This window comes from Neodiprion virginianus, chromosome 6, assembly GCF_021901495.1.
Source record: "Neodiprion virginianus isolate iyNeoVirg1 chromosome 6, iyNeoVirg1.1, whole genome shotgun sequence".
In the NCBI taxonomy this organism is placed as follows: Eukaryota; Metazoa; Arthropoda; class Insecta; order Hymenoptera; family Diprionidae; genus Neodiprion; species Neodiprion virginianus.
In genome coordinates, this window is record NC_060882.1 from 7,555,842 (window position 1) to 7,580,509 (window position 24,668).

A 24,668-nucleotide genomic window follows, 5' to 3' on the forward strand; every position below is an offset into this window, starting at 1 on the left:
ATAATGAGGTAGTGCAGAAATTATTTATTTCTTCTTAATCGTTGGCGCGAATTTTGCACATACATGTATACATTTCTGTGTACCTAATTCAAATACGCAAGTTAATATATAATTCAACCAAAACAACAGCAGCTAGTAACGGCGGTGTGTTCTTCGCTGTATGCCGTGACTTCTCTTTCTCTCTCTCTCTCTCTCTCTCTCTTACGTTTACAAAGCTGACGTGAGTAAATTGAATCGAAGAATTAACGATCGTACGCAACTGCTTTTTTTATATCAATCCTAACACAGGCGGCATATTTACGCTACTAAAATATCAATCCTGAAGGATTTTAGTCATTTAAAATTCAGTCATACGGGTAAATCATTGACCCGTGCGAAAAGTTGGCAGATTTTTTCTCTTCAAAGGAGTGGATAAAAATTGACAATGAGAATTTGATCGTCTTCGGTAAATTTTTTCAGTACGGGGAAAAAAAAGGATAACGATATCATTTTGAATATAGAAACTCCGATGCGAAATACAGTCGTCGTTTGTACCGATGTTTACGATATATCGTTCTGTGGATAGACGGCAGGCAGCGTGTTGGTATCGACACGGCTGGCGTTGATTGCGAATTACGTAAGTACACGTAAGAGAGCCGAGAGAAGCAACAACACGCAGAAGGTCTCGTCGAAATAGGATGAGGCGAGCGTGCGTACGGCGGAGAATAAGAAAGAAATGTGTCGGCGTTCGTCCCCTCAGTGGGACACGTAAACAACATTGTTTACCATTTCCGTTTGCCAAATAATCTCCCCCGTGTATAATTGTTTTTGAAAAAAAAAAGAAAATAAAAATAAATGAGAGATAGATGGAGAGACGATATCTCGGGGAAAATGAAACGATAGAAAGCGACAAGAAATTTCAATGACAAATAAAAAAAAAAAAAAATCACTCGGAGAATATTATTACGATCAGGCAGCGCGAGACGTATAATCGACGAATTAAATTTGATTGAAAATTTAATCTACCTATCGGTAGCAAGTCGAGAAGGAAAGAGAGTGAAAAAAATTTACGGTAATATACCGTTCGAATTCAAATTGGCGTAAGTTAATTAATTGCCGGGCGGTGATATAAAACGTCAACCTGCAGCTTTGGACGTATTATGTATTATAATCGTATAACGCGATATTTGGTGCAAACACGTGTGCGTCGTATTACTTATCGCAATCGGTCATGTTGATAACAGATCAATTCTTACGAGTATTATAATCCAAAAAAAAAAAAAAAAGGTGTGGAAGCGGGATTTAGAAAATAGAAAAATTTCCGCGTTCGTTTATAAATTGATCGCGTATCGGACCGCACGGAGATTACGAATTAATTATACGCGCAGAGGCATAATCGGAACTACAAACGTACATAATTTACGTTATACATACTTCGTCGCATCATTCAACGCACGTTGCGTGTCATGCATTGGACTGATTAAGCGATAATACGTATGCAGATGCAGTAACAGAACCATGCAACAGGTGACGAAGATGACGAGGAGGGCAACGACATTCGAGACGGAGATTCTCGACTGCTGTTTTACTTATTACAGGAGAAGAGTGCAGATGCGGAAAGATGCCTACTTTCGGCACTGTGTAAATAAAACGGGGCTAGCATCAAGTCCGCGAGTTTCATACATGAGATTGAAGTTAGTAACGTTATTGTAACGAGTGATTAACGTTTCGGAAAATCGTTACTTCACAATTGCAAGAATTTCTGAAATTCAGTAAATTACAATTTTCATATTTTGAAATCTTGACTACATCAAAGTCGTTATAAACTTACAGAATAGTCATTGTTTCGTTACGTTAACGTTACTAACTCCTGCCTCGTTGTTAAACGAGGTCCGAGTTAGTAAGGCTGACGAATAACGAGACATTGGTATGAAAAATCATTACCTTACGATTTTAGAATGATTTCGAAAGAATTGGGTTCTCAATACATGACCGGCTTACGGTTAATAAACTTCGAACAATCACACAGCTGTGAAAGTAACAACAATTTAAACGTTACTGCGTTAAAACGTTCATTTTCTTTTACATTGAAAACGACGACAATAACGAGACGAAGAACCGTTCTTTAATCGCAACTTTTGACGTTTTTCATCTGTTAGATTTTTATTTTATGATTAATTAATTGATCTAGATTGTCGATAAAGAGAGGAAAGGCCGTTGTCGAGATATAAATTCGGGACAAATTAATCTTGGTGAAGGAAATATAACAATAATGATAATAATAATAGCAATAAGATAAATATCATCGGTCCGTATTTTTCCAACAGAAAAAGACGACGGTAAAATAACTTCGTTCTTCTCGCCTGTACCCGATATCCTTCCTATCCGTATTATTATCATAAATTATTATTATTATTATTATCGTTATGTATATAAGCATAAATTTTATACATCGAATAAAATATCATTTTACATCACTTGCTATTGAAATTCCTGAAGCGTTATATATTAGCCTGTATATCTAGATCCGGCAGCGTATCAACAACAAACGCACACGCCGAGCATCATTAAACGTATAAGCTCGTACATTAATTTCGCTCGCGTGTGCGTAAAAAGACAATGGTGAAAACGAAAACTAATTTTACAACAAGGCGAATCACTTTAAAGAGATGAATTAAGCGAGAATACGTTAAACGCTGATTATTGTAGCGTATATGACGCGTACAAGGTGTATAGTAATGAAAATACGCTCTGCGTAAGATACCGATTCTTTTAAACCACGTAATTGGTAAACCTGCGTAAGTAAGTAAGCATGTTAGAAGGAAGGACGGGGGGATTCGAGCACGAAGTGATATCGTCCGAAAGTGAGAGTTGGAGGAAAACCTGTTCCATACAACAGCGAAGTTGGGAGAGATATGAAGTGTAACCACCACCCACCCATGATTGGCAGTAGTTATAGATCGATTTGACGTAGCAACGTAATTATCGAGGACAAATGCCACTGCAATTTCCAGCTAATTAATGAGAATAAGGAAAAATGTGAACAACCAAGAAAAATACAGTATCGTTCCGGTTTTTATATTATGCTGGAGTAATGATATTTTTCAATGGTCAAAAAAAAAAAAAGGACGACGACGACGACGAGTAAACGGTGTTAGGTAATAAGTGTCAACAGGTTGTTCAACACACCGCTAATGCTAATGAATCATCCAAATTTATATACCTAGATCAGAACTCGTGACTTTTGCCACGTGTTCAACCAGTTAGATTTACTATACATGTACGCATATATCTAGTATCTAATTTTTCATTCAATAAAGCAGAAAACTGATTTTTATTCTTTGGCTACGTTTTTTTGTTTCGATTATTTATGTTTCTTTGTAAGCAGGAATTATTAATGAGTTTGAAAAAAGAAATCAAGGTAGGTTTTTATGGAAGCACAAAGTTGAATAATAAAGAAAATATTTTAATTTCTAGAACATTTCCAGTACTTTAGGGATCATTAGAAAACATTGGGGTGGAGAAAACCTTGAATCCTATCATCGAGAATATATGGAGTAGTAAGAGATAAAATTTTTGCCAATCAAACATACTATCGACGGTTCATTGGGTCTAAAATGCAGCGACTGCACAAGCTGATTCATGAATGGCACATAGTATTGAATAGTAAACAAATGATGCAGCAGTATTGCAAACAGTCAAAGCACCCATGTCTGGACTTTGTGAGAGGAGCTATCGTAGCTCCTCGAATCTTCGAAACTCAGATGCAGAAGCCGTTCAAGAAATGTTTGAACAAAGAAAGCGAGAATCGAAGTTTTCGATATGTAAGTAGAATTGGTCAAGTTGATTTTCATTGAAACAATATCCCTTTAACGTGAAACCAACGTTTAAAATCTATCAAGAGATTCCTGTTTCATTGAAACTGAACGATTTCAATTGGCGTTATCCTGGAAAAATAATATGCACAACTTACCAATTTTTCCTCTCTGCTGCTGCGGCTGAAGGACCCTTTTTTCTCTCTCCGCAACCACCGGCTTCTCGACCGGCTTTTCTGTAGGAATCGGCGCAGAGACGATTGCAGCCTGAGGTAAGGATGGCTGAGGTCGATTGCCGCCGCTGCCTTTGCTCTTCATCCACGGATTGACAACCGGTATAGGAGCCTCGACGTACTTGACCGGCTCTGTATCAGTTTCTGGCTCAGTACCAGCATCGTCTTTATCTTTGGGGACATCTTTGGCGAGAGAGTGTTCGGCGGCGCTCTTTTCGTTCCGCTCGCCTCTCTCCTTGTGTCCTCGCTCGTCGACAGCGTCGCTGTGCTGAGTCCTGGAATGATACCTCTCTCTGTGATGATACCGATCTCTATGATCATGGTGCTCTCGATGCTCCCTGTGTTTTTCTTTTCTGCGGGCGCTCTTTGGAGCGACGGTTTGAAACTCGCTGTCGCTCTCCGCCTCCCCATTGTTCAGAGGCTTGGCTTCCTCCGCCTCCGAAGCAACCTCGACTGCGTTCTGATTCGACCTGGAGGACGGGTTCTGAAAATTCCTCTCCGACCTACCGTAGTGCGAACTGTATCTCCTCGTCGATTTCTGGTACGATTTACCGCGTTGGACGACCGCCGATGAGGGTTCGGCGGACATCCGGTCTTTCCCAGCGGCCCGGGGCGCATCGTTTATGTTCTCCTTATTGTTGTCGTTGTTTTTTGGGTTGAGTACACTGGCGTAAGAGATGCCTTGGCCCTCGTTCGTCTCTCTCGCCCCGCCGCTGCCGCCTTGCATGCTCGGAGCCACCTTTGCCGCCATATTGGATCACTCGGCGATATAAAAACACGAGGCGGACGATACTTTCCGCTCCACAATTCATTCAACCATTAAATATGAGACATCTGGTCACTTACGGTGAATTGAGATCGACGAGGAATTTCAGCGGGTCGGATTCAGAGACGAGTTTATTCAGCCAATTATCGGATATGCGTCGCACTCAGTCCATGTTTAACGCAGGCGAGAGAACGAGCGCGTGGCTGGCCGCATGCGGGACTCGCGGTTGCTCTCCAGCTAGCACGCGGCGCTGACTTGGCAAATATCGATGCACTGGTCAATTTTCAAGGGTGAAACTCACGGTCTGATATCACCATGAGATAGTCGGACGATCGAACGTTCGTCGCCGCCTAAGCTGTAAATTAAGAAAAGCTCGTGTTGGCCGTGATATTTGAATGTCCCTCAACGGTATTGTATATCCTTTTCCGACTTTAGCTGCAAGCCCTGGCTAGCAGACAGCACCTTGTACCGCGGAGATGATTTTATATCGAGTGAAAAAAAAACGCGCACTTCGTCAAATTGTATTGTCCGCTAATTTTTACTTCCGACAATTTTTATCTCTCCAGAAATTTTGTCGTATCCTTGCAGATTAAGAGAACACGGTACATTTTAAAATCCTCCTTTACTACGAACGCTGAACCACAAACAGCACAAACACATGTGGCCGACGCTGAATCTTGGCCTTTGAGCGAGCTGAAATAATTATTCCAGATACTAGAAGGCTGTGCATATTGGTTCAACCGGCGGCCGGTAATACCGCAACTTCTGGGCGCTACCATCGCCACGTTCTTCCTGCCAACTTTTCAAGTAGACAATCAAAATTCTCCCGATGAATTCCGCTAGAGGCGCTACGTGGCTTGGCAGAAGCCTTCGCGCAAATTTCGAATGGGTATGAACGTAGATTGCAAAGTTATTTCGTTTTTTCTTATCGATGTGCAACGCATTTATTCAGACGGTTGTGTAAGTTGTATGATAAATATATGACATGCATATCTATTTATATACACACACATATCCATGTCATATATACTTATACGTATATATGCATAACGTAAGTTTATTTGTATATATATTATACTATGTACACACATATAAATAAGTACACGTGCATAGTATTTTATAATATATAATACATGTATTGTATAGACCGATAAATTGTACAACGATTTTATAGAAAAATATGTATATGTGTTTGCAATTCTGTAAATTGTGTATAAATATTGTACAGTATCTGTATACATGTGTTACAGAGATCGTTAAATATGAGAAGACGATAATAACCTCTTGCTTTGTGTATTATATACAACACAACAGCTAAAACAAGTGCAAGTATTTTCTGTTTAAAATCACTAGTCAGACTCTCAAACTTCCAAATGGATTATAATACATTATTATCAATGCGTTCAGACGATTCTTATTTACAGAATAAATTGTTAGACAATTCATTTGGACATATTATATCATTGCTTAGTGAATTTCATAAGCTGACAAACATTCGGAATTAAACAACAAGAATTTATTGCTATGATGTCAACGATTGATAAATTGTAATCATGAGGCATGTCGAAGCTTCGAAACCTCTATATTTAAACAATTAACTAAATCTAATTAATGGGGCACATGAGAATGAAGCGCAGAACCACTGAGTAGGCTGCGTTCCTCTTTTACTCATATGACTCTTGTCAGCTATTGTTTACTGGATATTTTTTCATGTATCTTGTGAACGCCTCGACGATTGTTGACCTACAAAAAAAAAACCGATGAAAACGTAAGTTGAATAACCATCGGACAATAGATTTATTTATAATTATTCAAATATTAATTGATCTTGTATATGAAATAAATATATATGTAATTTCTTTCTTCTTCAATGGTAATTTTGTATGTTTTCAATTATCATATATATAGTTACTTTGTAAAGCAGCCCAAATTTCACTATTTATTGAAAAAAAGTCCAAAAAAACAATGCACAAATTGACAAACAAAGAATCTTCCTGTAAGATTACCACAATTTCCTACGTGAAATAAGCGTAAGAGAAAACAGATCGAAAAATGTATATTCCTAATTTACTATCAAAGACTTAAAGAGTGAAGTCCCCGGATAGAAAATAAATACTATCCCATTTCAGATCAAGTACCTGAATAGTTTCTGGTGAAGAAGATATGCTGAAACGTGACCAGCATCAATGAACCGTATTTCGGCTCCTGGCCAGATTTGTTCAAGGCCCATACAGCCTTCTCGAGGCACATATGCATCATCTCGAGCACATACCGAGATTATAAGTTCCGTATCAACTGGAACCTCAAAATTCTTGAGATGAGTACATTCGTCCATCACGCCACGCATGAACTGCAAGGCTTCTCGTTCCCTCCACTTGCTGTCTGAAAGTAGGGGATGTTTTGTGACGGGTAACGCGCACACTCCTGCTCCAAAAAGGCCCCCATTAACGTCACACAACACTGATTCAACACTACCTTGATAGACGCGTTTGCTAATTCTTGCTTAGCTGATTCAGCCCGAGGAAGTTGTACAGGAAATTCGCAATTCAATACAAGCTAAAACGGAGTTGTTATTTATAAATATTCTCATCCTCGGATTGGCTCAGAGCAATCGAAAATCAACATTTGCCAGGCAGGATGGGAAATAACAGGTAGTAATACATAAATGCAGGAGGTGACAGAAGTTTAATTAGCTTGGAATTGTTAGTTTTTCTTTGCACAAGATATGCTGAGATAACGTAAAGTATAAGACAAAAGTAGCGAGAATTAATTGAAAAATATTCACGACGAATTGTCTGTTCTTGTCAAGTTTTTGTCTTCCAAGTAAAAAAAGAGTCAACATTTATTATTATGATCAGGCTTACCTAGGGGTTGAGTAATTGTTTCAGCAGATGCACAGAGGATGGCGGAATGGGATGCCTGACTACAAATGCATAGAAATTACCCAACTCACCTTTCAAAACATCATTGTCAGTGAGTTTCAATTTGCTAGTAATAAGGTTAAAGGGAAACACTAATGCATCCGCTTTCTCCATATCGATTCTTGCCTGGTCGACAACAGTATCTTTAGTCTTATCTTTACTATTGTCTGTATTATCTTTAAAATGATCATTATTATTGTCGATACTGAGGTCAGTACTGTTTTTGTTGTTTTGAACGTCGGTGAGACTGTGTGCTCCTCGTGACAGCTTATCACCTGACATCTTTTGTTCTGATTTCGAATCGGCAGTTACGACTCGATCGGAGTCAATTGACTCCTTCTTCAATTTGTTCATCCTGTTCATACTCTCTGGATAATGTTTCGCGAAGTGTTGTCCCGCCAAGAAGGCGTCCTATAACAAGCATTTCTTAAATCATTATTGGCTCCACTTTATTTTGCATTCCATAACAACTACTTTAGCTTATAAAACGTTGGTTTGAATTTTGCATGAAAAACTATTAAGAAAATGATTTGAGAAGAATCGAAGCTTACGTCCTGTGTGACGACCTTGACCATTTTTGCTAAATCGTTCTGGTAGACTTCGTCTGCAAAGTACTGGGACTCAAGGAGGTGCCAATTAATGGATGCGCTCATGACTCCTTCAGTGAAAACAGGTGATGCGGTAGACCATGAAAGGCAGGGAACCAGAGGAATTGGCTTCGGCCAATTTGTTGCTGCTAGAGAGGCCATCTATACATTTTTCCATCATCTGTTAGAAATAAATACTAGCCACCCAATGCTTTCATGTTTTAAGCATTTACTGGGATACGGTAAAGATGTTATTTCAAAAAAGTTTCATCATAATCTATCAACCATCTCGATGGAAACTTTATTTTGCCGTGGTACATCCTGAGTGAGTACAATATTTTTGTTTCTGATTGCTTCGCCGTCTTTTATACGTTTTACTATGCACTGAAAAGGTTGATAAACAATGTTTGATAGTAATAGCAAGCGTGATACTGAGGTGATAAAAATTAATAAAATCTCTCAAAAAGCATTGAAAAATTTTATAAATACATGTAAACTACTAACGTGACCACCCATTGATAGTCCGGTAAGCCCTAATGGTCCAAAGCCTTGCTGTTCGCACCAGTTTAACAGAACTATAGATTCCATTATTAAACAACCACCCATTACAAAAATGTCTGAGACATTATGCAAGCTCGAACGTCTATCAACAGATAACGTATTTATAAATAAAAGTTATGTGTACAAATTTCACAGGAGGTTCTTACATCTGATCCTTGGGCTTTCTGAGACCGTAGAATGGATTTTCAAGTAGAATAGCCCCGATCCCAGCTTCCTTGAGCAGAGGGCGAGCAATCAGATTTCGACGGCGCCAATAGAACTTGACAGACAAATTTAAAAGTTACTAAAGAGTTCTCCCAACTGCTGCCACGCTGTTCAGTTAAACTTACGTGATCCCCTGTTCCGGCCAAATGCAAGCAAATGGGTTTGACTCGCTGGGATTCCCACTTGCGTGGCAAAACAACCTGGAAGTAAGCAGTTCGCGTCTCTTCCGGCATGAGGCCTGGCAGATTTTGGTCAAAAGGCGACTGAAATGAGCCCTCCAAAATGTGACAGTCTGACCATTCTTCATCCTGATTATTTAAGGTTATATTTTAAAGGTTAACATTGGTGAATGCAGAATTCGTTTCATCTCTTGTTCCATTTTGAAGTCGATGAAAGTTTTTTCCAATGAGAACATTCAATACTTATAAAAGCGGTTTTCGGTAAAGTATGAGATAAAAAATTGTAAACATAGTAACACGTCACCTTCGTTATCGTTACGGGATAATTGGTGGGTATAAGATTGTAGCAAGCTTCTCGATTTGCAACAATTTTACGAAACTCAAATATCCTGTGAGTAAAAACGAAAGAGATTATAAAGAGAACATAATAGAAAGTAGGTTGAGTAGATTTCAGGTAGTTTTAATATATTTACCTCCTCAAATTTTCCGGTTTTCCCCAGCCCTTGGTGAAAAATTTTGTGAGCAAAAGACTCCTGTACACCGCATCCAAACGACTTGCGGGCATTATAGAACCGATTGTAACGTGTAAATTTATACCTATCCGGAGAATTATAATTCTCGTAAACTGAAAAACTAGATAAATTTCACCGGACCCAAAGCGTTCAACATCTTTTAAAGTATACGTCAAAATTCATACGGGTCAAACGGGTCAAACTGCACTTTGGGCTGCATGTGTTTCCTCGTCTATGTATACGGTGTTATAACTCCACTTCGCAGACGAAAACTGCCTGAATCGCTGATCTACTAACTTTGGCACGTTTAACACCTAGGCTACAGCATATAGAATGACAGAAATCTACGCCAATCACCGCGCAAAGATGGAATGGAGCCACATCTCGGTGCTCATGACGAACGATTAGTCGTGATTAGATTATTCATTGCTTGTTATTCGTTCTGGTCGAGATAGATATCGTCGAAATGATTCTGTTTATCTACAAATTATAAAAAGCATGCATCCTAAATTGTAGATACTTTCGCGACCCCGTATTTTGACGTTCTGAATACGAAACCGGAAATCGCGTAAACGTTCACTACGCTATGTAGTTTACTACTCTTATGGCTATAAAAACACGTGTTTACCAACGTCGGACGTGCCGCATGGCACAACGGCGAATATACATTCCGAGAGTTTTTAAACGAGTACCTAATCGCTGTTGCTCGCGACTCAATGTCTTGTTTGTTTTGTAACGCTATGGCCTCTTAGGTATTAGCAACGCTTAATTTTGGCAGTTTACCTCAAGCTAAATTTAAATCTGGCACGTTAATTAAAATTAGTCGCCGACTATATTATTCGCATATGCATATCATATTGTAACTATCATACAATATTTATTCGTGTAAGATAAATGGACCTGAAGAATAAAATGGATACACGTAATTTATTCGTATTGTCCGGAGAATTAAAATTTATTAAAAATATACTCAATATTCAATTATTCCTGAATAATTTTATATTTTCTGATGTTTAAATGTAAGGTGCAGCTGCATATGAAACATCGCGCTTTTTGTTTGGATCAATGTAACAGTCAAATACCAAATACACACACATATTTGTTGTATGAGTACTTATACTTCATCCATCGCACAACGTAATTCGTTCAAGATCTATCTTATCTTGTTCTACTTTCTGAGAATTCACCGCGCCCCGTAAATTTTCATCGCTGAATCAAAGGTTAACACAACAAATTGTCGTCTGCAAGATGGCAAGTAAATCTGCATGACCGTAATGATGTATATTTACATCCCGGTATTTTGAGGGTATTTCAACCACATTTCAACTCTGTTCGATTTCGTGAATCCCGATAGTGCTGCACTCTATGTTTAACTTTCAAGCAGAATCCTCGTGTACGCATTTCACATTTCACTCGTTTCACGTATAGTGGTTTTCTAACCTATTAGAATTGATTGTTGTTGTCAACCGTCGGTGATCGATTAATTGTGAATAATGCAGAACAACAGGAAAGATTTGGGTAGAAATAAAGCATTGAAAATTAAGAAGGGCGATAATAACGAGCAAACTAAGAAACCGTTCGACAAAAAAACTTACAGGTTGAAAAAGTATAGCAACAAGTACAAAGGTGACTTGAAACAATATCTCTGATAGCGACATACCTATATGCCTGGGTTAAATATTTAATGATATTTCAGTTGACCAATGGGAGGATCGCAGAAAGAAGGCTGTTCTCAGACAGTACTACAAAGATCTGCAAAAAGGTCAAAAAAATGCAGCACATTTAAAGACAGAGTCAAAAGATAACGACACAGAGACTAGGTATAGTTTTTACATAATTTGTTTCAATTTTCTTTCATATTGAAAGCTTGATATTCACACAATGTGCACTGTTCCGTCTTATTTCAGCAATCCGCAACCCAAAGGAAATGCCTTCCATGCGGCTAAGATTGAATATTTGAAGAAAAAGGATGAAAAAAAGAACAGAAGGGAAGAAGCTCAACGTAAAAAAGAAGAAAAGATCGAAGCCTTGAGAAAATATAGGGAAGAAAAAGCATTAAAGTACAAAAAGTTGTCGAAGAAAACGAAAAAAGGTCAACCCGTTATGAAAGATAGGCTTGAGATGTTACTGGAAAAGATTCAACAAACTAGTTGAATGAATCACGACGTTGATCGTCCTAAATCTACAAAACTCATTCATACTGTAAATATCCGCCCATTGTTGTGTAATTAATAATTTTTTGTGTAACAATAAAATAATGGGATAAAAAATAAAAATCTCTGAAAGACATGTGAATAATTTGAATCAACGAAGAATTAATCAAAAGAAAGTTTGAGTGTTTTGTCGAAAACGCCGAAACGGATCTCTCAGAATTCAGTCCCACGTATTGCGAGAACTCCCAGACTGTGGCTTGAATAATTAGGGAGCTAATAAAACGGAATCTTGTAATATTATTTGAAATTTGGCGGTCCACGGGATGGCGCTGGTTACGATAAAATGGCGCACGAGCCGCGCAGCGAAATACGAGGGCCGAGCAGCAAGCGTAGAATATAGAGCCGTCAGCTTAGCGGTTGCAAATGGCGACAGCCACGAAATCCCTGTCACAGATTCGCGTATAATTCTCGTCGTAAATATATCTGTGACTCCGCCACCCGCACGGTTATCCCTCGGTTATATTGGTGAGTAGAACCATAGCAATCAATTTATATAACCGTAAGTGATCCGGTTAATTTAATAATGTTATTAGCGATTAGCGAAGGGAGGTGGGCCTGCCTATCGGGCCGAAGTTTCATCGAAATATTTTACTATTTATTCGTCAAAACTACGCCCCCTCCCGCGGAAGAAATTATCCGGTCAATATTATCGCACCGCATCGCCTTCTTGTCTAACTTATCACTTATACCGTAATAAGGCTCTTCCAAGAATTGTTTAGTTACCAGATAAGTCCGATCTTTGATTTCCAGGGGTGTGCAAAATGGGGGCTAATCAGTCCGCTGTCAAAATCCTCGCTTGTTATCACAATTAGAGTAAATCACCGCATACGAACAACAAATGGAATATTTTGGCCCATTAGTTTTCGTTGTGCAACCATCTGGTACGCTATTTATGTCGTTGGCACCATTGCCAATTGTTATTACAACTTTGAGTAGCCGTTGACAGATTTTTGCGCAAGGTGGTTTTTAAATTCAGCCCTAACACTGTTCTTAATTTTTTTTTTTTTTTTTCTCCTTTCGTCAGCTGATAACAATGCATAAATATTTTCATTGCCATTGACTCAACGTGCCTGCATGCGTGTCTGAAACACTTCTTGCGTTACATGTAAGAATCGTATATGTATTAGTAATCTAGCTCCGCCAGAAGCAGCTCAGTATATCTGAGTATAGATTAATTGCAAATCAATTTATGCGTTGAAAGATTGATTGAGTTTGCATTAACTAATCCAAGTGATTTCTTATTTTTCTTAGACCTACATTTGTCAGGCAAGATTAATTTGTCGGTTTTCTTTTGCGAATAAATAAAAATTGTTACGTATCAAAAATTTTTGTCACACAGCATTCTAGGCAGCAAATTATCGATTATGAACTACAAATCAACCTCAAGTTCTAATAATGCAACACTTTTATCAGTGCTATATCAGATATCAGCCTTTTCTTTCCAATCTACTTGCCCAATCTACTTAATAATGACTAGTTTACCTTTATCCTAGGTCGTCTGAGCAATAGGAGGCAAAGATGCCAGCCGTGCGAGGAGATGGCATGCGTGGTCTCGCCGTGTTCATTTCAGACATCAGAAATTGTGAGTTTCATTGTTATTTAAACTCATTCACTAAATCTTTGAAGCCTCAGGTTCACTAAAAATTTAATCACTAATATGGGCATGCATCAAATCTCTCTATATTATTGCTCCGGCATTTTTTTTTTGAAATTCGCAACGACCAGACTGCATTCGCAGACCGGAATACACGCTTATCGCAATTGCTATTACGTTTCTTCTGTCGATGAAATGATAATGTGCCATTGAGACTGAAGGAGATACATGATAGTCTTTTGTGGAATGGGGGAATGGGGGCGGTTCTGTGATACTGCCCCATATGTGATAGTCCGGTAGCTTCATGCCACAAACATATAACACCTACTGTGATATGTATTTTGTGATATACATTCAACATCTCTGCCGAGAATAATCATGTTATTAATGGCATTGAGCTATCTGAGAAAAATTAATAATTTTTAACAAAAGTATATTTATATTTACTCCATAAATTTATAACGTCGGTTTGCGTATCCTCGCATATTTATCTTTCGATGTACACCTAATGTTTTTTTACTATATTTTAATTAAGTTTTATTGCTTTCCTTACCTTGGTAAAATTCGTACGAAAATTCTTATTAACCAGTACGAAAAATTATGGCCTCTTGGTTCTGTAAGAATTGGATTTTAGGATCTTTTCCGGTTTGAATCGTTCGTTAGTGCTGCTTTTTACAGCAGTTTTCCCTGCTACAAATAAAGTGAATTCCTCGAGGAAGTTGCTTTGATGGAAAATGAATCAATATTTGTAATCTACTATGCCAATTGGCCAAGAGCCATCTAGATGTGTCATTGACCATACTAGAGATTTTCAAATAGGTATATAACCGGACATTAGAATAATGTATTCTTGTGATTTAGCGTGAAAATTTCGTAATCCATTTTTTGCATAAAATATATCCCAGTATCATGTAACAACAACAAAAAACTGTTATTATTCCTGCACGTGAGATTTATCAGAAATCTATTCAATTATATATCTCACATATGAAGCTGAAGGAAGTAGCCATAATTATAGCTGTCTTGTACGAATTAGAAAAAGAAAAAAAATGTCTGAGTAAATTAACGTTATATCGTTCCATTCATAGCTGGTCTATAATTAAGCTTTGAATACTTTTTGATAAAGTATGTTTTCACCTAAAAAGGGATATTTACTTACTTCAGGAATAAGGATGGTAATTCTTAGTTCAGTTTTAAGAAAATTTACAGCAATTGATGCTGAAAATTAGTATCAAAATCTGTTCTGTGGTCATACCTGTTTCTTTTTTCTCTTACATCACACATCAACGTATCTCTTGTTCACAGGATAAGTGCCTGCTTAGGTATATTTCAATTTGAATCAATTCAGCTTTGAATACTTTATTACCATCTAATTGACAGGCAAGAGCAAGGAGGCAGAGATCAAGAGAATAAACAAGGAGCTAGCAAACATCCGTAGTAAGTTTAAAGGCGATAAAACGCTGGATGGTTATCAGAAGAAAAAATATGTTTGCAAGTTACTGTTCATATTTCTACTTGGACATGATATTGATTTTGGTCATATGGAAGCTGTAAACCTTCTTTCGTCGAACAAATACTCAGAAAAACAAATTGTAAGTCATTATTTTCTACTCTAGTTTTATGTTGAACTGTAAAAATTAATTTCATTTGCTTCTGCAAAGAAGTATTTATTGAAATTTCTCATTTCAGGGATATCTATTCATATCTGTACTAGTAAATACAAACAGCGATCTTATTAAATTAATTATTCAAAGTATCAAGAATGATCTTGCATCAAGAAATCCAATTCACGTAAATCTTGCTTTACAATGTATCGCCAACATTGGCAGCAAGGAAATGGCAGAAGCGTTTGGCAACGAAATTCCAAAACTGCTTGTGTCAGGGTAAGTTGTCTAGATGCAGCACAATTCACCATTCTCTACACTATTCTCACGGTTTTACATAATCCCTAAATTGCTCAATGGATCTAGGCGACTGGATATTAGGTGATGTAAAATTCTTGTTACAGTCTTGGAATTCGCTTCTGCCATAATTGACATACTCGTTTCCAATTCTAATGTCGGTCAATGAATTTTTTGCTGCTACATTAGTCGATTAGTGGTAAATCGCTAATTCTGGCTCAGGGATTTATTTCGGTAGATAAATTTACTGCCTATCATTGTTACACCAGCAGTCGCAATTCCAATGTAGATGTCAAATCAAGATATTTTTTTAAGTTGTTGTGCACATGCTTTGATAAAGTGTACCCTAGAACAAATATACTTTTTAATTTTGTATATCAACGCATTGATCTTACAAATTTCCTGTTTATTTACGGTTGTATTAATTGAACTCCGCTATCCAAATCCCACCAACACAGTGAAGATGATTTTGTAACTTTATTATGACAAAAGTAATTTTAGTAAATTGTACTGCAATTTTTGAGGGAAAATCGTAAATCCACAGAGACACTATGGACGTTGTGAAACAGAGCGCAGCCCTTTGCCTCTTGAGATTATTGAGGACAGCACCAGAGGTGGTTCCAGGTGGAGAGTGGACTTCTCGCATAGTTCATCTTCTGAATGACCAACACCTCGGTGTTGTCACAGCAGCTGCATCGCTGATTGATGCGTTAGTTAAACGAAATCCAGACGAATATAAGGGCTGCGTCAGTCTTGCTGTTTCAAGATTGAGCCGGGTAAATTTTCATGGAAAACCTGTTTTAATGTTGTAATTACTTCGAGTTTTTTCATTGGGCACTCTGTAATTATAAGTGAATGAGGACCACTCTGCTATTATTCTCTAATTACGAGTTTTTCTTGCATAGATTGTAACGGCTAGCTACACAGATTTGCAGGACTATACCTACTACTTTGTACCTGCGCCTTGGCTCTCTGTTAAACTTCTTCGTTTGCTGCAAAATTATACTCCACCTGGTAAGAAACTGTGACAGTTTAAAAAATATAAGTGTATTAATTTAAAACGTTACTCAACCAACGTTTGATATCTATACTTACTTTCTGTAGCCGAGGATCCAGGAGTACGTGGAAGACTGAACGAATGTCTTGAAACCATATTGAACAAAGCTCAGGAGGCACCAAAATCGAAGAAAGTACAGCATTCTAATGCAAAAAATGCAGTTCTTTTTGAGGCGATAAGTTTGATTATTCATAACGATAGCGAGCCAAACTTGTTGGTTCGTGCTTGCAATCAGCTTGGTCAATTTTTATCAAATCGTGAGACTAATCTACGGTACTTAGCACTCGAATCAATGTGTCATCTTGCTACTTCCGAATTTTCTCACGAAGCTGTGAAAAAGCATCAAGAAGTTGTGATACTTTCAATGAAAATGGAAAAAGACGTTTCCGTGAGACAGCAAGCCGTTGATCTACTTTACGCGATGTGCGACAAAAGCAATGCCGAAGAAATTGTCCAAGAAATGCTGAATTACCTAGAAACTGCGGATTATTCGATCCGAGAAGAAATGGTATTAAAAGTAGCTATACTAGCTGAAAAATATGCAACTGATTACACGTGGTATGTCGATGTGATCCTAAATTTAATCAGGATAGCTGGTGATTATGTCTCTGAGGAGGTCTGGTACAGGGTTATTCAAATTGTTATCAATCGAGATGACGTTCAGGGTTATGCTGCTAAAACTGTGTTCGAGGTAAGAATTCTATATTGGAAAATTGTCTTCATTATAGTTGGCAAAACACTGCTGTGATTGTACTAATTATCTTCTCTATGTGTAACAGGCTTTACAGGCTCCGGCATGTCACGAAAATATGGTCAAAGTTGGTGGCTACATTTTGGGTGAATTTGGGAATCTTATCGCCGGTGATCAACGGTCGTCTCCTCTAGTACAGTTTCAACTTTTACATTCCAAAGTGAGTGTGATGCCGTATGAATATCCAGATTATTTTTACACTCATTATATTTGCCTCACCTTCTTTGTTACAGTATCACTTGTGCTCCCCGATGACAAGGGCACTGCTGCTTTCGACTTACATCAAATTTGTCAATTTATTCCCTGAAATTCGTGTTCAAATTCAAGAGGTTTTCAAGCAACACAGCAACCTACGCAGTGCTGACGCAGAATTACAGCAACGAGCTTCTGAGTACTTACAGCTGAGCATTATTGCCTCCACTGATGTCCTTGTAAGTGATAACAATACAACGTGTACTGGACATTATTAATTATCGAATATTAATATGTGAATTGATCCATCTACGTCAGGCTACCGTTCTAGAAGAAATGCCAGCTTTCCCAGAACGAGAGTCGTCCATTTTGGCTGTGCTGAAAAAAAAGAAACCAGGTCGAGTTCCAGAGAATGAAATTAGGGAAAGCAAAAGTCCAGCACCCAATTCGAATCATCACACTGAAGCCCCTTCGGCAATATCAGCTGCAACTGTCAGCAATAATAATTCGGCAGATTTATTAGGCCTCTCTACTCCCCCATCTTCCCAGCCGACAAGCAACACTGGTGTTCTTTTGGACGTTCTTGGTGATATATATAGTGGAACACCAAACAATGTCGGTGCTACGAATGGTGCACAAAACACTTATAACCCTAAGAAGTTAGTACAGACTTTGAAACTTTGATTATCATTTATCAGTATCGATTTTCGCGTTTTGTTTTTTTTCATAATACGTCTATTTATCTGTATAGATTTGTATGTAAAAACAATGGAGTGCTATTCGAAAATGATCTGATTCAAATCGGAGTTAAGTCTGAGTTCAGACAAAATCTTGGACGCATTGGATTATTTTACGGAAATAAGACGCAATTTGTGTTACACAACTTTCACCCACAATTATCCTGGTCGGAGGAGGACGAGGCTAAACTATCTGTTCAAGTTAAGCCGGTAGATTTGGTCTTAGAAGCAGGAGCGCAAATTCAACAGATGATTAATGCTGAATGCATCGACGATTATAATGGTGATTTAATTGAACCGCTTTTTGCTGAAAACTTGCTAACTCATGGTCAGTTCTAACTTACTTTTTTTTTTTTTTCAATTTTTTCATTCCAGATGCGCCGAGCATGGTAATTTGTTTTTCGTATAACAACGTGCCTCAGAAAATAACAATGAAATTACCACTTACCATTAACAAATTCTTTGAACCTACTGAAATGAACGGCGAGTCGTTCTTTGCGAGGTGGAAGAATCTTGGGGGGTAAGTAGTGTCACAACAACAACGTGGAATGTCTTCAAGCAAATTAAAAATTCGTTTAAGAATTTGTAACAACTACGTTGATTTTCAGGGCAAATCAGCAACGTTCGCAGAAAATATTTAAGGCTCAACAACCAATGGACTTGGCACAGGTCCGCACAAAGTTGCAAGGCTTCGGAATGCAACTGCTTGACGGGATTGATCCGAATCCCGATAACTTTGTGTGTGCGGGAATCGTGCACATGCGGGCACAACAAATTGGGTGTCTTTTGCGTCTTGAACCGAATAAACAAGCTCAGGTAAATTTGCAAATCTTTGACAATATGTAGGAATTCATATGTGAATGATATTATAGGCATTGCCGTGTTTTCAGATGTTCCGATTAACGGTGCGTTCTAGCAAAGAATCAATGTCTATAGAGGTCTGCAACCTGCTGGTGGATCAATTCTAAGTGATCATACGTCAGGCTTGTATATCTTACATATTTACAGAGGCAGAGCAGCAAAAGAAGGCCACTTCGATCTTTACTCATTATTCACTGATGTTTCGTTTGATCTAGAGGTCATTTTCTGTTGTTTGGTCAATATTAATTATTTGTACAAGATTGCATTGTTCTCAGTTTCACACTCGCTAATTTATCACGAGCCTGTCCCACTCGTATTGCCACAGAGTTTTGTGTAAAGAAAGCTAAAAACAATGAAGGAAACTACGTACCGGTTGACTTTTAATTGACAGTATTAACCCCTGACCTTAAGGAAACATTTAAAAATATACATGTACCTTTTTCTTTTTTAAAGACGATATCAAAAAATATGTTTGACGAAATACTAAGCTCTATCGTAAATTTTCTATTTTGGGAAAAAATAAATGAAAAAATACCTGCTCAAGTTCGTCCCACTGTTCCTACTCAGCATTTCATTCCAAAAATATTTATCCTTCGCGAAGCAAGATATAAGATTTAAATTCTGCGCACCAAGAATACATCACGCGTGATGAATCTTGTACATTACAAATGATTTACAACTAATGGTAAATCGATTTCGATTAAAATTCATATGACGTTGATCGTTTATTTAATGATTGCGCTTTTCAATCATATTGCTTAATCCCGAGTAATTGGCGAGTGTGGCTTTGTGAGCAATCTTAGCTGTATGATATTATTCACATCAATGCATCTTTAAGAACGCTCAAACGATTTCTTGTAACTTGCTGCTTCGAATTGATTGTCCTTTTTTTTTTGCCAACCCGTGTTTCAACTGAAGAATGTTAATGGGTGGATCCATGGCTGGTAATCTAGGACAAATCGTAAATTGAATTTATTAAACGATTGCAAAATGATTTACTTTAGTTACGAGAGTGGTTTCGTAAATTAATTCGACGTTGTATGTGCAAGAAATATGTTCTAGACATAATAGAATATTTTTTTTCTGTTCTTTACCCAAAATCATTGATTAAAATCTTATTTCAAGTTCTACTCACAAAGTGACAAAAATAACGTGTTGTCCAATTTAGTACGAGTATCACGTTTGAAATTCGCAGATATTCAGCTTAAAAGAAATACGACATTTAATACTGATATTCGATCAGTTTTCTTTGCCCAAGATATAACAATGTAAAAAGTGTTGGTTAATAACTACGTATTGGCTCCTAGTCAATAATCGAAAAATTTTTAATCAGTAATGATTAAACGCGAGGTTTCTTTTTAAATTATTGTGTCGTCGCCAAAAGTAACGTTTCCACTAGAACCATAATATAGGTAATACTAATGGTTAGCGGGTAACTGCAAGAAGCATCCGGCGCGAGGAAAATTCTTTATAACATTTCAGAGGTAATAGGCATCAGCAAAATAGATTCTTACTTGTTTAATATTGTTATTAATACTACTTTTATTATTATTACTATTTTTCTCTGGAATAATATCAATGCAGATATGCTGCAGTGCATAACCGACAGTCGACATTTACTGTGTAGTAGGTGGAAAATGAGTTTAAAAAAAAACTAGAAAAAACAAAAACAAAGTGTAAAATCTAATTGAATTGTAAATAAGTTTTTGGATTAACTAGCTTCCAACACAAGATCAGCCAAAGAAGAGACAAGATTGCGGTACTTTCAGCCATAAGAACTCTAATCTTATCCATAATTGCAACTCTGTTCTATATGATCTTGTTACCTTAGCTTTTTATTTCTTAGTTAGAAACTGAATATATGTTTATCAAGATGTATATTTTCTTTTCCCTTGAATGTACGGTAGTGTAAATTTTCACTCTACTTTCTTCCCTTTCTTTTGTGCTTCTGTTTTTTCTTATTTCATGTCCATTAAATACTCGGTTTGGTTGTGTGGTCAGGTATATGGTCACACCACTGAAATGTTTAAAACTCATTTTTAGAGACGCGTTGTCAGTAATAATTGTGTATATAATTTCCAAAGCTGCTACTTGATCAGACGCTACGATGGAGAATTTGTTGTAACGTTGAATTTTCTCCCATCTAAAATGAGACAAAATTGCACTCATCTCGGCACGTAAAACAACAAAGTACGGATTCCTAGAACGCGAAAAAATCTTTTTAATCGATCAATGGCGCACGGATCCGTCTCTGGCTGGGTAGAAGATAGGGAATAATGAATCTCAGATGATCTACGATGCGCTATTATTCAGTATTTATTTTTTTCTCCTATTCGCCGTTGGTACACTTTATCAATGCAAAATGTTTTTTGAATTATTGCCGACAATAGGTACGATATCGCATTGTGACTGTATACTTGGGTCACAAATTCCTCAACACCGTTAATGGATTTCTAAGAAATTACGGTATCAAATAATTTTACAAGAAAGTTGAAAAAAAAACGCCATTTATTCCTTACTAGTTTGTACACGTTTATTGTACAAAAAAAGTGTATCTGTAAACATAGCTAATTAATTTAATAGTTACGTACCTCGGTCACAGTCATATACATTGTGGTCCTATGTTATTAATCCTAATTATTATTATTATTATATTACATCAGCGTCAATCATATTAGCATGTTATTTTGTGAACACTGCAAAGTTGATTTTTATATTCTAAGATAATAACAATGATCGGCCCCGATCTAGAATTAACTTTGCAGACGTTTATTTCTTTTGTAATATTCGAATTATTTTGTATTGTTTAGATCTATATACATGTTTGTAAGACATCATTGATTTATATATTATTAAACAATATAACATCTCGTACAATGTGTGTATTTGATTAATTTTGTTATATTTTCTTGCTTTGTTTTAAAAGACATGGATTCAGTGCTCACAGATATCAACTTATCCATCAGAATCATATCGAGCTTACTTACTCTAATCTCATTTCAATATCACTCCTCCGTCATCTTGATATTTCTATAAATCAATGTATAAAAAAGTGTTGCTGTGTGTTTATCGTTTAAAACGTAACGAATCAAGTAAAATAACGAGTAAATATAATTTATCTGCTCGCATTGAATCCATAATGTTGAGAGGACAATATAAATATCTTCACAATTAGATTATATACGTAAATGTAATATCGGTGGTCGAATTGTGACGTTATATTTCGCTGTAGTTGAAAAAGCAAGTGGGTTAAATTGGGTCCATGCATTGAACAAATGTTGTCAACGATAGTGAGTTACTTGTACCCTATTTATAAGAAAAACACGCTCATTGTAATCTCTCTCTGTCTACGTCGGAACTAAGTAGTGGCAAATTTTTATAACAGATGCAGCGGATTGTTATTAAAATATGTCATATTGATAGTCTACATAGTCGAAAAAAAAAAACAAATGTACCATGAAATACAAAATAAATTAAAGACCAGAAAAGCCCGAAGTAAAATTGAAGAAATTTAGTTTCGCGGAAGTAATACAGTAGACTAGAAATCTATAATACTCATTACCTGCTTCTGTATATTAGGTACTACATACGTATAATTAATTTACGAACTAAAAATGCAATGAAAGTAATTCCATATGGATACCCGATAGGCCATTCTATGTTTCGAAGAATGAGTGTACCTAAAAGAAATGATAAAACCGAGATAGGTGTGAAGTGCGAAAGAAACAAAGACAAAAGAAAAAAAAAAAGAAAAACAGCGTGAATTTATAACTATTAATTATGGCATATTTATAAACAGCAAGAAATGTTTAATATTACGAATATATATTATGTTATATTACGTTGTAACATGCTGGGCATAAATTAACGGGTGTAGAGGCTCGTTTGTAATTAGCTATGTTATATTGTATTAGAACAGACACAATCTTTTGCTGTACGTTGCTGCGGTGTCGCACGATGTGAAAGAAACGAGTTCTCGTGTCGTTGAAAGTTTGAAGCTTGAGGATTTCGCCTCATTGAGCTTTGAGGATTATTATTTCTGTTCAAAAATTGATTCGCCCATTAGAACGCGTTATCAGTTATTATCTGTCTTTCAAATTTGCCTATATCTACGACTTTCAATATCATATATATATATATATATATATGCCTTTACATATTTACGGTGAGATCCTGAAGCTTGACATACATAAATTTATTCATATGAATTGAGTGTTCAAAAACAACGTGAATTCAGTGAAATCTGTGGATATTTATGTACAACAGTTTTAATTTCAATTTTTTACCACTCGTGTATACTTATAATAATAATACGTATACCTACAACAGTATACAACACAGGTAATACCAAATCTGTATAAAATGTTACGATGTAATTAAAATATATAATATATAAATATACAGAGTCAAATAAACGACGAATTAAATTGGTATACCTATATGAATAAAATTTAAGCAGTAATATATTGGTATTAATTAATAATTGTATAATGCTAAGAATTATTCGATTAAATTCAAGCATTTATTCTAGCACTTGTAATCGCCGACGAGTTAATAGTGTGATTTTTTTCCCTGCAATTTGAATTCTCGCTTGTAAGAAAATCATGTATCCTTACTCTTTAGACAGTTGACGAATATTTCCGACCCGATACGCTGAATAGTTGCAAATTAATTTACATATGCGTTATTCGGTTGTAGATTTTCTTCAAAACCGTTGGTGAAAACGAAGAAACGGCAAAAAAAAAAAACAACGTCATCGATTTTGTACATGTACTCGACATTATTACAATACATTTTCGCACTCGTTAATATGTGTGCAAATCAACCTGATACAGATTTTTCGCAGCATTCATTTTATAGCATTCCTGTATAATCAGTTACGTGAAACCTGCCAGCTAATTACTATTATAAATATTATAACTGCGACAGTGTGCTGCCCCTATAAATACCTCTATATATGTACCTCTAGGAGCCTAGAACGTTGTTTTATCTAGGTAAACAACGTCTCCTTTGAATGTAGATAAATATTATTTGTATGTATAATCGGGAGCTATATGGCATGTTTCTGTACACACGATTGGAAGAAAAAAAGTAACTAATTTACGAATAATGGGTAAATTGTAGAATATTATTTACTATAAAAATGAGTATGTAATATACATACGCGTATGCATTATGTAGCTTAGTTGGAAATTATTTATAGTATTGTAGGAACCATCAATTATAGACACACACAAAAATGCAGACATAAGTTGAGAGAAACACTGATTGATTATAATATTGTTATATGAACGTACAGCCAGTATCGTGTGCTATATTTCGTATCGTATATACGATATACATTCACGTATATGTATATATAATATAAACATTATTATCACCTTAACCGTAAAGTGTAATCAATAATTAAATAAACATGTACACTGCTGTTTAATGCTTGTCGTCGTTCATTCTTCTCAAGATTCGATTATTACTCGTTATATTCGGTATGCTGCGAATCGAAATGATTGTAGTGAAGAAAAAGAGAAACATAATGATAGAAGAATAAAGGAATAAAAAAAAATGCTATCGCGGCTTGAACCATACTTATCTAACGTTATATTAT

General features: G+C 36.6%; 4 protein-coding genes across 15 annotated transcripts in view; 2 read left to right on the forward strand and 2 right to left on the reverse strand.

Annotated features, from left to right (window-relative positions):
• The window catches only part of LOC124307621 (la-related protein 1B-like), a 34,428-nt gene extending 28,948 nt beyond the window's left edge, over window positions 1-5,480 (reverse strand). For 3 of the 4 annotated variants that reach the window (XM_046769509.1, XM_046769507.1, XM_046769506.1), the window contains exon 1: window positions 3,953-5,480. In XM_046769509.1, coding sequence (XP_046625465.1) covers window positions 3,953-4,778 — 826 coding nt within the window. In that variant the 5' untranslated portion in view covers window positions 4,779-5,480. The remainder of the gene's footprint in view (window positions 1-3,952) is intronic. The other variant, XM_046769508.1, reaches the window with a different exon arrangement.
• A 426-nt stretch (window positions 5,481-5,906) lies between these two features.
• LOC124307629 (protein ABHD18) lies at window positions 5,907-12,767 on the reverse strand. 8 transcript variants are annotated; one of them, XM_046769528.1, is made up of 10 exons: window positions 12,694-12,767; window positions 9,719-9,842; window positions 9,550-9,634; window positions 9,192-9,374; window positions 9,009-9,121; window positions 8,806-8,944; window positions 8,266-8,463; window positions 7,747-8,125; window positions 6,932-7,217; window positions 5,907-6,536 (listed from the first exon to the last, which is right to left on the reverse strand). In XM_046769528.1, exons 2-10 carry the CDS (start codon window positions 9,808-9,810, stop codon window positions 6,476-6,478), a joined length of 1,536 nt encoding a protein of 511 aa, XP_046625484.1. In that variant the 5' UTR covers window positions 9,811-9,842; window positions 12,694-12,767; the 3' UTR covers window positions 5,907-6,475. The 8 variants fall into 8 exon arrangements, with proteins under 8 accessions (XP_046625484.1, XP_046625485.1, XP_046625483.1 ...); XM_046769529.1 differs by lacking the exon at window positions 12,694-12,767 and adding an exon at window positions 10,945-11,057; XM_046769527.1 differs by lacking the exon at window positions 12,694-12,767 and having other exon boundaries at window positions 9,719-10,810.
• Window positions 11,111-12,057, forward strand: LOC124307641 (rRNA-processing protein FYV7). The gene is made up of 3 exons (XM_046769548.1): window positions 11,111-11,383; window positions 11,454-11,577; window positions 11,665-12,057. The coding sequence occupies exons 1-3, from the start codon at window positions 11,251-11,253 to the stop codon at window positions 11,909-11,911; spliced, it is 504 nt and encodes a 167-aa protein (XP_046625504.1). The 5' UTR covers window positions 11,111-11,250; the 3' UTR covers window positions 11,912-12,057.
• LOC124307622 (AP-2 complex subunit alpha) lies at window positions 12,289-21,555 on the forward strand. 2 transcript variants are annotated; one of them, XM_046769513.1, is made up of 14 exons: window positions 12,289-12,435; window positions 13,464-13,552; window positions 14,945-15,156; window positions 15,254-15,447; window positions 16,010-16,241; window positions 16,371-16,479; window positions 16,570-17,213; window positions 17,302-17,433; window positions 17,507-17,704; window positions 17,784-18,124; window positions 18,217-18,485; window positions 18,578-18,722; window positions 18,811-19,018; window positions 19,075-21,555. In XM_046769513.1, the coding sequence occupies exons 2-14, from the start codon at window positions 13,489-13,491 to the stop codon at window positions 19,168-19,170; spliced, it is 2,844 nt and encodes a 947-aa protein (XP_046625469.1). In that variant the 5' UTR covers window positions 12,289-12,435; window positions 13,464-13,488; the 3' UTR covers window positions 19,171-21,555. The 2 variants fall into 2 exon arrangements, with proteins under 2 accessions (XP_046625469.1, XP_046625470.1); XM_046769514.1 differs by having other exon boundaries at window positions 19,093-21,555.
• Window positions 21,556-24,668: the final 3,113 nt, after the last annotated feature.